The 15,963-nt window shown below is 42.0% G+C and overlaps 1 protein-coding gene across 4 annotated transcripts in view; it reads left to right on the forward strand.

Annotated features, from left to right (window-relative positions):
* The window catches only part of RYR2 (ryanodine receptor 2), a 768,107-nt gene that overhangs the window by 500,055 nt on the left and 252,089 nt on the right, over positions 1-15,963 (forward strand). For all 4 annotated transcript variants that reach the window (XM_058696266.1, XM_058696262.1, XM_058696264.1 and 1 more), the window contains 2 exons: positions 13,474-13,682; positions 14,678-15,030. In XM_058696266.1, coding sequence (XP_058552249.1) covers positions 13,474-13,682; positions 14,678-15,030 — 562 coding nt within the window. The remainder of the gene's footprint in view (positions 1-13,473; positions 13,683-14,677; positions 15,031-15,963) is intronic.

Here is a 15,963-nt window from a genome sequence, read left to right on the forward strand (position 1 = left end):
CGCAAAGACGTCCATGTTCTACTCCCTAAAACCTCTCAATAGATTACCTTGCCTGGAAAAAGGGATTTTACAGAAGTGATTAAGGTAAGAATCTTAAGATTGGAGGATTATCCTCGATTATCTGGGTGGCTCCAATGTAATCAACTTGCAGGTCTTTTGAAGGGGGAGGCAGAAGTTGGGGGTGGGTAGGAAAGAGAGAAAGAGTGAAGAGATTTGAAGATCTTGGCTCTGAAGAAGGAGTAAAGAGCCAGGCATCAGGGGCAGTAGGAAGCCTCTAGAAGCTAGAAAACGCAGGGAACAGATTCTCCCCCAGAGTCCAGAGTCCCCAGAACGAACACAAGCCCTGTGGACAGTTTGTAGCCCAGTTAAAATCCACTTTGGACTTCTGGTCTTCAGAAGTATAAGCTAATACTTAATTGGTTTTATTTTAAGCCACTAAATTTGCCGTGTTTTGTTACAAAAGCAATCGGAAACGAATACAAGAATAATATAGCATGTTACCATTTTTTGTAAAAGTTTTAAGCAACCAAAACTTTCTAAGTCTATTTTAAAAGTACATATAAAGAAAATAACAGAGTGCTAATTTTAGGATTTAAGGCGATGATGGTTTCCTCAGGTGGAGGGAGGCAGGGAGATGGGAACATCAGCATGATATGGTTGATGTAGGCTATTGTGAAGGCTTTAGTTTCTCCATTGGGCGGTGGGTTAGCAGACACTTATTACAGTATTTTTTTTAATGTTTATTTATTTTTGAGAGAGAGACACACACAGAGCACGAGCTGCGGAGGTGCAGAGAGAGACAGAGACACAGAATCTGAAGCAGGCTCCAGGCTCTGAGCTGTCAGCCCAGGGCCCGACGCAGAGCTTGAACCCATGAACCACGAGATCACGACCTGAGCCGAAGTCAGACTCTTAACCGACTAAGCCACCCACGCACCCCACTTAATTACAGTATTTTAAAAAGTCCAACTAAAGAAGCAAAAGCAGGTCATGACAAGAGTGCGTCAAGAACAACAGTTTGTAATTAATCCACCTTCCACTTCTGTGCACTTGAGATCCTTAAAAAAATACGAGATTCGTGAGCATGTCCATAGAGCTTTGGGGAATGACCGAGTAGAGGGAGAAATTGATGGTTAAAGTCTGAGAGACGATATTAACTGAAATGAAGTTCCTGATAAGGTGAAGAGGGGTGTGATCTCCAGCACAAGAAATCAGGAAGAATCTTTCCTTTTACAGCAGAGAAGCTATGGGTATGAGTATAAGGAATAGTAATGGCCTGTGTCTGAAGAGTGTGGTGCCTGTGTTTATGGGGGGGCCCTCTGGGCAAAATGAATGGCTTCGTATTTCCCACAGCCCCAACTTCTGTTCTCTGTTTTCTCCATCTTCTTCAGCTTTCTTATATTTCATCGCCTTGTGTCCCACATGTTACCTTGGTCCCTCTTGTTGCTTCCTTCTCTGGAATCCTGTCTCGGGGAGAGGTCTCCCTGTCCACATTCCAACATAACATCTACACAAGAGAATTCTTTTGAAAAGATTTCTGAATTCTAATGGTGCCCCAGCCCTTTTGGGGAGGTGCATCTCATTGGAATCTCTTCTCCCAGTCTGCAGTTATGATGAGGTAGTGGGAATGGTCTTCAATGGCCATGTTCTTTCCCCTTCAGTGTTTCCCATCCTTAGGGTCAATCTGAGGCCACCTCAGGGAGGGAAGAGCCCTCCATCGAATACCTGTAGCCGCTCCAGGCCTCAGGGAGAAATGACCTTTTCCTCGGTAAGCTTTTGGATTGGGTTTATCTCTTGCTTTTTGGTGTCAGCAGAATGCAAAATCTCAAAGGCTGAGATCTGTTTATTAGCCTGGAGAAAAGAAGCCAGGAAGACTACTAACCAATGGCTTTTTCTCTAGGTCTCTGGAGGGACTGAAGGAAATCTTGTGGTTCACACATTATCTAACCAAGTGCCCCAATTAAAAAAAACAGAATCTTAGTCCCAAGTACCAGCTCCTCGCAAATTGCACTTTTATTTTGCTCTTTGCCCTCTTCCCTGCCTTATGAGGATATTTTATTACTTAAAGCACACTCATAGGGCAAATTTCCATAGGTCAAAAACTAATCATCACTAATTTCAATAGGAAAAATAAGGGTGCATCCCTGAGCCTCCCAATTAAAGCTCGTTTAGACTAAAGAAATACCAGGTCCCCCTAAAATTATGTCAGTATTGAACATGGTTATGCCCTAACTTAAAAGACATTCCCTCCTTTATTCGTTCTTTGATTTGGTTGTTTATGGCTCTCAGTCTTTCTCTTAACTCTCAAGTAGTATAAACTTCAGATTCCCTCACAAAATATAAATGTAAAGAAAAATGTAAATGTAAGAAAAGCAAAATAAGGGGCACCTGGGGGGCTCAGGTGGTTAAGGATCTGACTCTTGATTTCGGCTCAGGTCATGATCTCATGGTTCCTGAGTTTGAGCCCTGCATCAGGCCCTGCACTGGCAGTGGGGAGCCTGCTTGGGATCCTCTCTCTCCCTCTCTCTCTTCAAAAATAAATAAACTTTAAAAACAAAGGAAAGAAAAACAAAATAGTGACAGTAAAGCAAAAAAGAAAATAGAAAGACAAAGGAACGTTGGTGAAAACATGGGAATAGTACGACGTTTACCTGGCACATTGAGGTCACAGGGACGATGGTGCACAGAATTTTCTGGAATACATAATGTGTGTCCCACACTTCTTTCAAGAATGCATGCAGTATGAGCCAGTTCTTACTACTATGAAGATGAATGCATATCTTCTGCTGGGGCTTGCTATCTCCCAAAGTGTGTGAAAAATCAGTTTTGCTTCCTTATAAAAAAAAAGAAGAAAAAATGCCTTGTGAGAGTATTAAATGAAATTCCTCCTAGAAGTCAGATTCTTCTAATCCACGGATTCCTTCAGGGTCCCTTGGGACTCAGCAGGCACGGCTTCAGAGAAGATATGTCTGCTGGTGAATACAGCATTCTGAATGCAACCACGTCTGTGTCCCTGTTATGGACTGAATTGTGCCTCACCCCCATCCAAATTCATATGTTGAGGCCTTAACCCCCTAATGTGACTATATTTGGGCCTTTAAAATAATAATTAAGGGGCACCTTGGTGACTCCGTCGGTTAAGCATCAGACTTTGGCTCAGGTCATGATCTCATGGTTTGTGAGTTTGAGCCCTGCACAGGGCTCTGCACTGACAGCTCAGATCCTGGAGCTTGCTTCAGACTCTGTCTCCCTCTCTCTCTGCCCCTCTCCTACTCGCAGTCTGTGTGTGTGTCTCTCTCTTTCTCTTAAAAACAAACAAAACATTAAAAAATATTTAATATTTAAAAAAAAATAAAGAACTAATTAAGGTTAGATGAGGTCATAAGGGTCAGGCCCTACTCCACGATGACTGGTCCTTATAAGAAAACAAGGAGATGTCAGGGGCGGGGTGGGGGGGTGCCCATGCACAGAGGAAAGGCCGTGGATGGTGGCCATCTGCAAGCCAAGGAGAGAGACCTCAGGAGAAACCAGACCTGCGGACACCTTGATCTTGGACTTGTGAGAATCAGTTTCTGTTGTTTAAGCCGCCTAGTCTGTGCTATTTTGTTATGGCAGCCCCAGCAAACTTCTTTTTTTTTTTAATTTTTTTTTTAATGTTTATTTATTTTTGAGACAGAGAGAGACAGAGCATGAACGGGGGAGGGGCAGAGAGAGAGGGAGACACAGAATCGGAAGCAGGCTCCAGGCTCTGAGCCATCAGCCCAGAGCCCGACGCGGGGCTCGAACTCGCAGACCGCGAGATCGTGATCTGAGCTGAAGTTGGATGCTTAACCGACTGAGCCACCCAGGCGCCCCAGCCCCAGCAAACTTCTACGCTGCCCCCCTCTACATGTAGCCCCTGCTCACCTAGTACCACTCTTGATTTACTCCTGAGTGCCGAGCCTCCTGTTATCCATAGTTTGAAGAGCTCATCGTACCCTTAATTTAAAGCAAGTAAGAGTCATTTAAAATCTTGCCATATGGTGAAAGAGCAGTTATTTTGTCAGATTACCTGCATTTTACAAAGTTGGCTGTAGGTGCCTTTCTTGTGTTGTGTAAGTGGCTCATCACACTGGAGCTTTTTCAACCTTGTCGGCTCTTCTGTAACTAAAGATCAGTTCGGAGTCCTCGGGGTCTGCATCTGTAATCATTATAATCAAATCCAGAAGTGAGGCTTTCCATGTTGTATCTGCCACCTGGGAGGACAGTGAGCAGAATTCCTGGTGCTGAGTCTGCATGGGGTTTAGACTCGTTTAGACTAAAGAAATATTGTCGGAAGCAAAAGAGAAGAATATTGTCGGAATTAAAATAATCACATAGCTTTTGGTTGAGAAGACCTCTAAGGAGAGGGAAGGAAAACTTTCCATTACTGATGATACCATGCTACCTTTAAAAAAGAGGAAGAATATAGAACTGTTGGACTGTACTTAACAATATTTTCACACTCAGTGGAAATATTACAACAGATTAACTGCTCAGTGGAATCATGTGGCTCATTAAGAAGATTTTCAACATGACACAAGAGTATAAGGATTGCACCACCCCAGATCCCAGCCTTCTGGCTCCCCCGTAAGTCCTTTCTGTCACTAGTGTCACTCTAAAAAACCTGCCATTGATAACAGACCTGAGATGCATATCTGTTATCAGACCTGGGACAGTAACTTATGAAGGATCTCCCTAATTAAAAATCAGTACTCATGGGTAGAAGTCAGGACTTTGAGTCACTGCCGTGGGGCCGTCCAAACAGCCAAAGAATTGTGTTGGGACATTGGATATTTGGAGTGAAGATAAAGCCATCCGTTATAAAGTGGTGGACAAATTCTAGAGTATGAAGATGTCAGGAACTAGCATAATTGGTTTCATAGTTTTGTCTAGAATCAGAAAGAGAGATCCTCGAATTCTCTGGACGTGTCCAGGAATAAAACTCTTCACTGTGTGCTACATTAACAAATGAGGAGAATGTTTATTTTGATTGCCTAGAGTTAAATTTCAGATGATCTAATTTCTGTCTTTTGAGTTTACATGTCTATTTTCTGTACATGTTACATGGAGCATCGGGAAATGATTGATGAGCTCAGTGAAAACCAAACTCTCCTTAAACTGGGCAGTTAATTGACAGTGACATTGTATACCTTGGTGAAGAGGGACATTTGCTAGTATTCAGGGTCAAAAATAAAATTCCTAATGACCTTGATGATCCAAAGTGAACCAAGAACCAGGAAGAAAGTATGGGGGTGTCCCTATTATGCCAAAGCTGATATTACGAAGTCTGCACACTAAAGAGCTTAAAACATAGTAAATTCCCTATGGAATTTTGGTGTATTTGTTAATACACTTAGTTTATTTGTTAATTCATTTTCCAAGCCAACGTGGAATAGAAGCGGCAGATTTCATGTGTGAAGCCCTGGATTCTAGACCCAGTTCTGAAAATTATAATTCTTGTGTGACGTTGGGCAAATAGCTTCTCTGTTTTCATTTCCCTAAAATAAAAGCTCTGACTGGAAGTGATTGGTTTATGCCCCTTCCAGTTCTTAAGATCCCAGAAATCTAAGGCAAGTGTGTGTTGTTTTTATTTTGTCCTCCCTCCTGCATTCTTGATTCAAATTCTCACTTCCCATTTCACTAGCTGTAGGGCCTGAGACAAATGTTTTAACGTCTTACTTGGTTCCTCATCTTGAAAAATGGGGTTAATATTTAATAATAAATGGAAAAGTGTTTACATATTACCTGGCACATACTAAGGTGCTATTAAGTGTTATCCTTTCTTCTTTTTTTTTTTTTTTATTTTTTTTATTTTTTTTATTTTTGGGACAGAGAGAGACAGAGCATGAACGGGGGAGGGGCAGAGAGAGAGGGAGACACAGAATCGGAAACAGGCTCCAGGTTCCGAGCTGTCAGCACAGAACCCACAGAGCCCGACGCGGGGCTCGAACTCACGGACCGTGAGATCGTGACCTGGCTGAAGTCGGCCGCTTAACCGACTGCGCCACCCAGGCGCCCCAGTTATCCTTTCTTCTGAGCAAATAATTCAAACTTACATTTTGGTGTAATGTCAGCCATTTTTACTGGTTTTGGCCATTTGGTTGGGTTATAAATGAGGATCCGTATCTGTAGTCCAGAAATTTCGAAGTCTGAAACCATATGTTCTTACAACAAGCTGGTATGCTTGTGATCTGCTTTATCTTCTTTCATTTTAGCCCCCGCCACAGATTTCACGCCTGCGTCACACCCCCACATCCTTGTGACTGCCAGTGCCTTGGTGGACATGCACACTCATCACACACCCCTCTGCTCCGGAGCAGGGTGGCTCGTCAACGGAGAAAGTTAAAATTTGCTGAAGCCATCTGTCTTTTGTTGAAGGAAACAGTTGAACCATACGTCGTAGCTGCTGTTTTAACAAATTTACAAATGGTTAGGGTGGGTCTGGCACAGCCCCAGGAAACCAGTTGGACTCATGGGTACTAATTTAAGATCCCCGGCCAGGAAGAAAAGTTCCCTTAGATATCATGAGGCTTTGTTATTCGCAAGATGTCAGTTAAGGTGACTGGAATAGAAGATTGGGAACATAAAACATAGGAAGGTAGGACCAAACTTTACGTCTGCCTGAGCGTGTGCTGGCATATGTAACTGCGTGGATATCTGTTTTATTGTGTTGGGATGTTTGTGTGTTCAGCTTATTTCAAACTAACAAAGAACTGAACCTCAATCATCATGTTTTGCTACGGGCAGTTATTAAGAGTGATGTCATTTATCAACCCATCTTGTTTAATTTATGGCAAACATTCGGTCAGTCTTGATTGCGTTTGTCATTTCCTGACATTATATTATGTATGGTTATATATTATATCATATTATATTACATCATATTATATTATATATACGTTATATATACTTTGTATTATATACTTTGTGTGTGTATATGTGTGTGTTTGTGTGCATAGTTATATCTATATCTATATAAATGTATACTCTGTAAATATAGATATAACTATTTACTTGTTATGCCTACACAAAGGTAAGCTCCAGAGGGTTAGGGACTCTTCCATTCTGCTCACAGCTATATCTCCAACCAAGAACAGATCTTGGCACATGCCAGGTATTCATTAAATATTTGCTGAATGGTAAGACCTGATACTAAATGGAGACAGGGTTGAATAGTGACTTAGAGTAGGGGTTGGCATACTAAGGCCTGAGAACCAGATCCAGCCTGCCACCTGTTTCTGTAAATAAAGTTTTATTGGAATACAGTCATGCTTATTCACTTCTACACTGTCTCTGGCCACTTTTGCACTTCAACTGAGGTTTGAGTAGTTTGGCCCACAAAACCTAGTATCTCTACTCTCTGCTTATTTATGGCCCTGGCTTAAAGTATCGATCGTAGGATCTGGCAGGCCTGGGTTTCCTTTCCGGCCACCCAGTTGTGAGCAAGTGATTTCAGCTAAAATGTGGGTTGCCTTGTCTAGAAAGTGGTAACGATTCCTGTCTCACCAAATGGTTGTTCGTGTTCAGTGAGATGCACATCAGATAAACACACAGGGAACATTAGTCACTACTTGGGAGCCTCGTGTGATGGCCATGTCATCCATTGTCTGCACCTTTATTTATGGTCCCCTTTGCCAAGTACTGGCCAACCGGAAGTGACTGAGCTCTGGCCCTTTTGTCCCGTGACCAAAAAGTACCTGTAATTTTCTTCCACTCTTTGTTCTCTGATGTCATTGCCGTCTAGTTGTTCTTGCTGTATGTATGGTAATGTAAAAACATATAATTTATAGAAATATTGGTTCTTATTATCACAGAAGTTACTAAAACTCCATCTTCAGAAGTCACAGTATGATTTAATTTTTATTCAGTTCAGCTTCATCTAAACTAAAAAGAAAAAAAAATTCTAATTCTGGGTAGACTTTCTTAATACCTTCCTTTAAAGAGGACTAAGATAGCAAAGTAGTAAAAATATCATCTACAAAAGTAAAAATATCATCTATATCTGCCATAAATTAATGAAAAATTATATCTGTTTATTAAAAAGTAACAAATTCTTGTCAAATATTTGGAAAATACAAAGAAGTGTAACAAAAATGGCTAAAAGCTGTATATATCCCCACTACCCAGAGAGAAATTTGGCTTTCATGTACTTTTTCCCCATTTAAAGCATTGCTTTGGAAAAATAAATGTCCACAGCCACCTTTTTAACTTAATATTATATATGTTGTTCCAAGATATAAAAACATTTTAAACATAACTTGAAAAAAAAATTTTAATGTTTATTTAATTTTGAGAGAGAGAGAGAGAGAGAGACAGAGCGCAAGCAGGGGAGGGGCAGAAAAAAAGGGAGACACAGAATCCGAAGCAGGATCCAGGCTCGGAGCTGTCAGCACAGAGCCTGATGCGGGGGCTTGAACCCACAGACTGTGAGATCATGACCTGAACTGAAGTTGGACGCTTAACCAACTGAGCCACCCAGGTGCCCCAAATACGGCTTTTGATTTTTTTTAGCCAACTTTATATTTTGAGAAATAGCCTTTCAGAAAAGGGCAAGAATAGTGCAATGGACACCTGTTTACCCTTCACATGGAATCACCACGTGTTATTATTTCCCCGTTTGGTTTTCTTCTCTCCCTACAATTTCCTCTTGATGAATCCTGTACATACTTAATTTTGTGTATATATCAAAATTATCCATTCTCTTATTATGAGTATTTAGTTTCTTTAACCTTTTCTTTTTTTCCCAATTTAATTTTGTTCACCGAGCCTCCATGTTTTAAGCACTGCTCATAGAGGATCTCATTTTTAAAACTGGAATCTATGGGGCGCCTGGGTGGCTCAGTCGGTTAAGCGTCCGACTTCGGCTCAGGTCATGATCTCATGGTCCGTGGGTTCGAGCCCCGCGTCGGGCTCTGTGCTGACAGCTCAGAGCCTGGAGCCCGTTTCAGATTCTGTGTCTCCCTCTCTCTCTGCCCCTCCCCTGTTCATCCTCTGTCTCTCTCTGTCTCAAAAATAAATAAACGTTAAAAAAAAATTTTTAAACAAAAATAAATAAAAAATAAAAAAATAAAACTGGAATCTATGGCGGGAGGGGGGAGGTGCCTGGTGGCTTAGTCGCCTAAGCATCCAACTTCAGCATAGGTCGTGAACTCACGGTTTGTGAGGTTGAGACCCGTGTCAACCTCTGTGCTGACAGCTCAGAGCCTGGAGCCTGCTTCGGATTCTGTGTCTCCCTCTCTCTCTGCCCCTCCCACACTCACATTCTATCTCTCAAAAATAAATTAAAAAAAAAAACAAACCTGTAATCTATGGGGTAGATGTTATAGAAGAAAGGATTAAAGCTTAGAGAATTTAAGTAACCCGTCAAAGGGCAAATAGCTGAGAAGTGCTGGAACTAAGATTTTAATGCAGGTCTCTCAGACTTGACACTGTGATCTAAGTCATTTCCTAGTATCTAGGCCTGTCTACCATCTGAGGTGACAACTCCTCTAAGAAACCTTCCTGAATTTTCTCTCTCTCCTTCTCCTCTGCTCTTAGCACCCCATCTCCAGAGATGGGTCGAGAGGTATGATGTCTTTCCTTGTCTTCCCGCCTCATTAGGCTGTGAGAACCTTTGGGCTGATGTCTGTGTGTCAGTGAGCTATTGTCCCCAGTTTCTAGAGCATGGTAGCTGCTCATAAATATTTATTGGATAAGGAAATGAATGGTTGAAAGTGTCTTAATGCACATTACTAAATTGCTCTACATAAATCTTGTACCAGTTTAATTTTATTGGCAAGATTTCTGGTAACTCACTGGACACTCACCAGCATTGAGACTTTGTGCTTTAGCAGGCTGCCCTTGTTGTTGGACCATCCACACTACCCACACGATTGTACACATTTCTGTATGAGGAAGACGTAGGTATATTCCAGTGTTCCAGTTTATTAAACGATTAGTTTATTTTCACAAAATCTGTCAGTTGTTTTTATAGTAAAATGCATATTCATTGAAGAAAATCTGTTGAGAGACAGAAAAAGAACAAAGAGTGTTAAAAATTCCACCATTTTATAACATTTTGTTAAGGTTTATTTATTTTGATAGAGGGGGAGGGAGAGGGGCAGAGAAAGAGGCAGAGAGAGAATCCAAAGCAGGCTCCACACTGTCAGCCTGGAGCCCAGGATGGGGCTCGATCCCAGGAACCATGGGATCATGACCTGAGCCGAGATCAAGAGTTGGACACCCAACCGACTGAGCCACCCAGGTGCCCCTCTGTAACTTCTTTTAATTAAAAAACTTCTAATGCTTTCCCATCTATTTTTAAAATAATTTTTTACTGTTTGTTTATTATTTTTGAGAGAGAGACAGGGAGAGCACGAGTGGGGAAGGGGCAGAGAGAGAGAGAGGGAGACACAGAATCCCAAGCAGGCTCCAGGCTCTGAGCTGTCAGCACAGAGTCCGACATGGGGCTTGAACCTGGGAAACCATGAGATCATGACCTGAGCCGAAATCAGATGCCCAACCAAGTGAGGCACCCAGGCGCCCCTTGCCTTTCCATCTTTAAAAACTAATCATATGCTATATCTTTCTTTCTTTCTTAAAATAATATGTACTATGAATATTTTTGTATATAATAATGACCGTTTGAAAACCAGATTCGAAAGCTAAATAGTATTACATATCAATGGAAAAACATATTTAGTGTGCAAAATATTTTCTGTGATCATAAATGCAGCCATAGTGAACAGTTTGGGACATAAATCGTTGTGTGCAACCCTAGTTACTTGGTTTTTTAAATGAAAAGATTTCCTGGGGCTCCTGGGTGGCTCAGTCAGTTGAGCATCTGGCTCTTGATTTTGGCTCAGGTCATGATCTCACGTTTTGTGGGATCATGTCCCGAGTTGGGCTTCCCACTGAAAGTTGGGCTTCCCACTAAGGGCCTGCTTAGGTTTCTCCCTCCCTCTCTCTGCCCCTCCCCTGCTCGTGCTCTCTCTCTCTCTCTCTCTCTCTCTCTCTCAAAATGAATAAAAAGAACTTAAAAAAATAAATGAAAATATTTCAAACATGCGGAAAAGTTCAGATATTAATATAACAAACACCCAGGGATCTATGTGGGTATTTATAACTTCACTTATAGGGTAGGGATTCCTTCTACATATAATGTGGCTAGAAAGAAATGCGTATTTACAATCGGAGATGTTTCTGTCTTGGTATCCCCCAGTTTATGTCAAATGGATGTTAGATATGCCAGTTTGTGCAAATGTATTTCAACCTGTCTCAGATCTATTGTATTTATGCAGTCATTTTCTTTGATTCCTTTCTAGACACTTATTGAAAACAATTTCCCTTGACTGACACTTCAAGAGCTGTCACAGCTGTACACACAGCTGTGGGCTTTAGTTTTAACTAGAAACTCATCATTCACGCTTCCTTGAACACAGCTGGATGTGTTCTTGCTTCCTGGCCGGTAACACTGTTATACCACTGTTTATTTGGGTATATATTGATGAATACAAGCTGCGTGAAATCATTATGAATGATAGGATGTAATTTTTATTGTCTTGTGCTATTTTGAGGATTATATATTGCTTTTATATTCACTAATTAAAAAAAATTAATGTTTATTTTTGAGAGAGAGAGAGAGAGAGAGAGAGAGAGAGAGAGAATGAGTGGGGGAGGGGCGGAGAGGGAGGGAGACACAGAACCCCAAGCAGGCTCCAGGCTCTGAGCTGTCAGCACAGACCTGATGCAGGGCTTGAATTCACAAGTCATGAGATCATGACTTGAACCAAAGATGGATGCTTAGCAATCTGAGCAACCCAGGGGCCCCTACATTGACTAATTTTAACGGAGGATGAAGCGTAAGTCATCATGGTAGACAGTTGCTGGCTTATTCGTAGGATCCACTGCTTCTTTGATCTGTAAGTTACATCCTCTGCTCTGTAGTCTCCATTCCAATACTGACCTTGTTTATTATGCTACTTGAATTTCTGTGTAAAACACTATAGAAGGAAAGGAAGAGTACCTAGGCAGCCCCCCAACACTGAAAATGATCATCACAGCCCTTTGCTAAAGACCGTTTTTCCAAAGAATTCAAAAAAACAATTAACAATGTTAATATGTTTTCCCCTGTTCATTCAGTAGCAGGAAGATGTACTAACCTTGCAACTCATTACATTAGCTGATGAAATATTTTGGCTTTCCCCCGTCGCTTATTGCTGTTGCTTTTGATTTCGTTTCTTGTTTACTTTGACTTACATTTTGAATTTCATGTCTTAATTATTTAGGTTAGGTGTGGATTGCCCTGCTTAATCTGTAATGGCAGTGACATCAAAGGGTAAGGGACAGATGGAGGAGTTTCAGTGGGATTTTTAGCAACTACATCTGAAAATTTATTTACTTATTTATTTATTTTTATTTTAATTTTCTATGCTTAGGTGTAGTGTACCCCAGAAAAAAGGGGGGACACAGTTTTCTTCATAGATCGAAAGCAGCTACAAGCAAATGAAAACCTTTAAAAATGTTGCTTCCCAGGGGTACCTGGGTGGCTCAGTCAGTTAAGCGTCCGACTTCAGCCGAGGTCATGATCTCATGGTTCATGAGTCCGAACCCAGCGTCGGGCTCTGTGCTGACAGCTCAGAGCCTGGAGCCTGCTTCTTCGGATTCTGTCTCCCTCTCTCTCTGCCACTCCCCCGCTCGCACGCACATGCTCTCTCACTCTCAAAAATAAACATTAAAAAAAGATTTAAGGGGTGCCTGGATGGCGCAGTCTGACTTCGGCTCAGGTCATGATCTCACAGTTTGTGGGTTCAAGCCCTGTGTTGGGCTCTGTGCTGACAGCTTGGAGCCTGGAGCCTGCTTCAGATTCTGTGCCTCCCTCTCTCTCTGCCCCTCCCCCACTGTCTCTCTCTCTCTCTCTCTCTCTCTCTCTCAAAAATAAATATCAAAAAAATTTTTTTAATTTGTTGCTTCCAATCCTTTTTCCCTTGAGTTATGTGCAAAGAAATCTGTGGCTTAGGCTGTGTTTGGTAGTTGCACGTTTTCAAGTGCTTGTGCTAGATCGAAGGACAAACCCACTTGGGCGTTTCCCTCCTTCTCACCTTCCTTCTGAGAGAGTCCCATGCACTCCTGAGCTAAGAGGCTGTGTGATGGCGACATCCTTCCATTGCCGTACACCCTAAGATCCCTGGAGGACGAGGGGCTGCTGAGCACCTAACCTTCTTCACAGGAGTCCAGGGTAAAAGAAGAGCCTTATCTAGGGGCCACGTTCAGTAAACCATGAGCAAACACTGGTCTTTTGACCCTTGCATGTAAAACTTAATAACAGTGGTCTCTCTCTCGAACTACTCTTTTACTTTATGCCGACGACTCTCTCAGAGATGAGAGTTCCAGAGCGGTGCTTTTGGAAATTCCAAACAAACAGGCTCTTATACCAATGATACGGAACATTTTGTTTTTTTCTTTTCTTCCCAGGATTCATTCCTGTCTGTAGCCTTGGAGTGGCTCAGGTGGGCAGGATGAACTTTGGAAAGGATGTCAGCACCTTGAAATATTTCACCATCTGTGGCTTACAAGAGGGTTACGAACCGTTTGCTGTGAACACAAACAGGGATATTACCATGTGGCTAAGCAAGAGGCTTCCTCAGTTTCTCCAGGTCCCTTCAAACCATGAGCATATCGAGGTTTGCTTTTTCTTTAAAATTCATACCGTTGCCAAAAGCCAGGGGTGGAATGTCTTTACACTTGGGAATTCCCACTTGGACAATTATTGCCACTTACTTAGAAAGGTGGCCCTACTGTGTTACACAGTAATGGAGTCTGAGCACAGCATGAGGCTCTGATTATAGGTACTTTATGAGCACCTGATTAGACTGATTAACAATAATTAATTCTGTTTTTATATAGGCAACACCAGGCTCAGTCTGAATGAATGTAATTTTAACATGAATTTTCCAAACTATGTTTTGAGTTAGAAACAACAGATGAACATGGGGGAAGGGAAGGAAAAAATAAGATAAAAACGGAGAGGGAGGCAAACCATAGAGACTCTTTTTTATTAAAAAATTTTTTGTTTTAATATTTATTTTTGAGCAGAGAGAGAGAGAGTGAGTGGGCGCATGAATGAGGGAGGAGCAGAGAGAGACAGAGACACAGAATCCAAATCAGGCTCCAGGTTCTGACATCTGAGCACAGAGCCTGACTCGGGGCTCAAACCCACAAGCCATAAGATCATGACCTGAGCCGAAGTCGGATGCTTAACCGACTAAGCCACCCAAGCACTCCAAACCATAAGAGACTCTTAAATAAAGAGAACAGACTGAGGGTTGTCGGAGGGGCAGTGGGTGGGGGGACGGGCTAAATAGGTGATGGGCATTAAGGACGGCATTTGCTGGGATGAGCAGTGGGTGTCATATGTAAGTGATGAATCACTGAATTCTATTCCTGAAATCATTATTACACTACATGTTAACTAAATTGAATTAAAAAGAAAAAAAGGCAGAGCTATGAGTCTATCTGGAACACAGTACTCCCTGTGTTTAATCTCATCATTTACAAAATTATGCCAAGTGTGGGCCGTGTTTGGGGTTTTAAAGACGTGATGTGTGTTAGCAATCTTTAGCATCAGGAGGTTGACTGCGTTGATTCGAATTTGAGCTATCACTTCTTCATTCGCTAGGTGACCAGAATAGATGGCACCATCGACAGTTCTCCGTGTTTAAAAGTCACCCAGAAGTCCTTTGGCGCTCAGAACAGCACTGCCGACATCATGTTCTATCGCCTGAGCATGCCAATCGAGTGTGCCGAGGTTTTCTCCAAGACGGTGGCAGGCGGGCTCCCAGGCGCCGGCCTCTTTGGGCCCAAGAATGATCTGGAGGATTACGATGCAGATTCTGACTTTGAGGTTCTAATGAAGACAGCTCATGGCCATCTGGTGCCAGACCGTGTTGACAAAGACAAGGAAGCCACAAAACCAGAGTTTAATAACCACAAAGACTATGCTCAGGAAAAGCCCTCTCGTCTGAAACAAAGGTCATTGATACATGGAACATAATTTCAAATATGCAGTTATTTTGTGGGGAGAGGTACAGAGCGAGGGATTTCCCAGGGTCCATTTGTCCTTCCCTCTCCTTCTCCTTTACATATAAAGGATTGGACAGGCGACAGGAACGCAACCTGTTTGTCATCGAATTTGTTACCACAGACATAATCTATCCCAGAAGTTACTTATTTAATGCACTTTTTTTATCGTGGTGAGAAACACCTAACACAATCTACCATTTAAACCATTTTTTAAGTGTATGGTTGCCTAGTGTTAAGAATGTTCACATAGTCGTGAAACAGGTCTTCAGAACTTTCTCAGCTTGCAAAATTGAAACTCTCTACCCATTAGACAACTCTCCTTTTCCACCTCCCCCTAGCCTCTGGTAATCCCCATTCTCCTTTTTATTTCTATGAATTTGACCACTTTATAAATGTGGATTCATACTGTGTTTTTCTCTTCTGTGTGGGGTTGGCTTAACTCAGCCTAATATCCTCAGGGTTCATCCATGTCACTGCACGTGCCAGAATTTCCTTCCTTTGTAAGGCTGAGTAATACCCCACTCTGTGTGTACATATTTTGCTTATCCATCTGTCCGCTGATGGATATTTGGGTTGATTCTTCCTCTTAGCTATTGTGAATAGTGCCGATGTGAACTGCGTGTGCAAATGTATTTTTGAGGCCCTGCTTTAAATTACTTTTGATACATACCCAGAAGTGTGGTTGCTGCTAGTTCTGTGTTTAAGTTTGTGAGGAACCTTCATGCTGTTTCCCACAGCAGCTACGCCATTTTACATTCCCACCAACAATGCACGAGGGTTCAATTTCTCCACATTCTCGTCAACACTTGTTACTTTCTTTTTGATGATGGCCCTCCTAATGGCTGTGAATTAGTGTCTTCTTGTGGTTTTGATTTGCATTTT

Source organism: Neofelis nebulosa, chromosome 13 (genome assembly GCF_028018385.1).
Source record: "Neofelis nebulosa isolate mNeoNeb1 chromosome 13, mNeoNeb1.pri, whole genome shotgun sequence".
Lineage (NCBI taxonomy): Eukaryota > Metazoa > Chordata > Mammalia > Carnivora > Felidae > Neofelis > Neofelis nebulosa.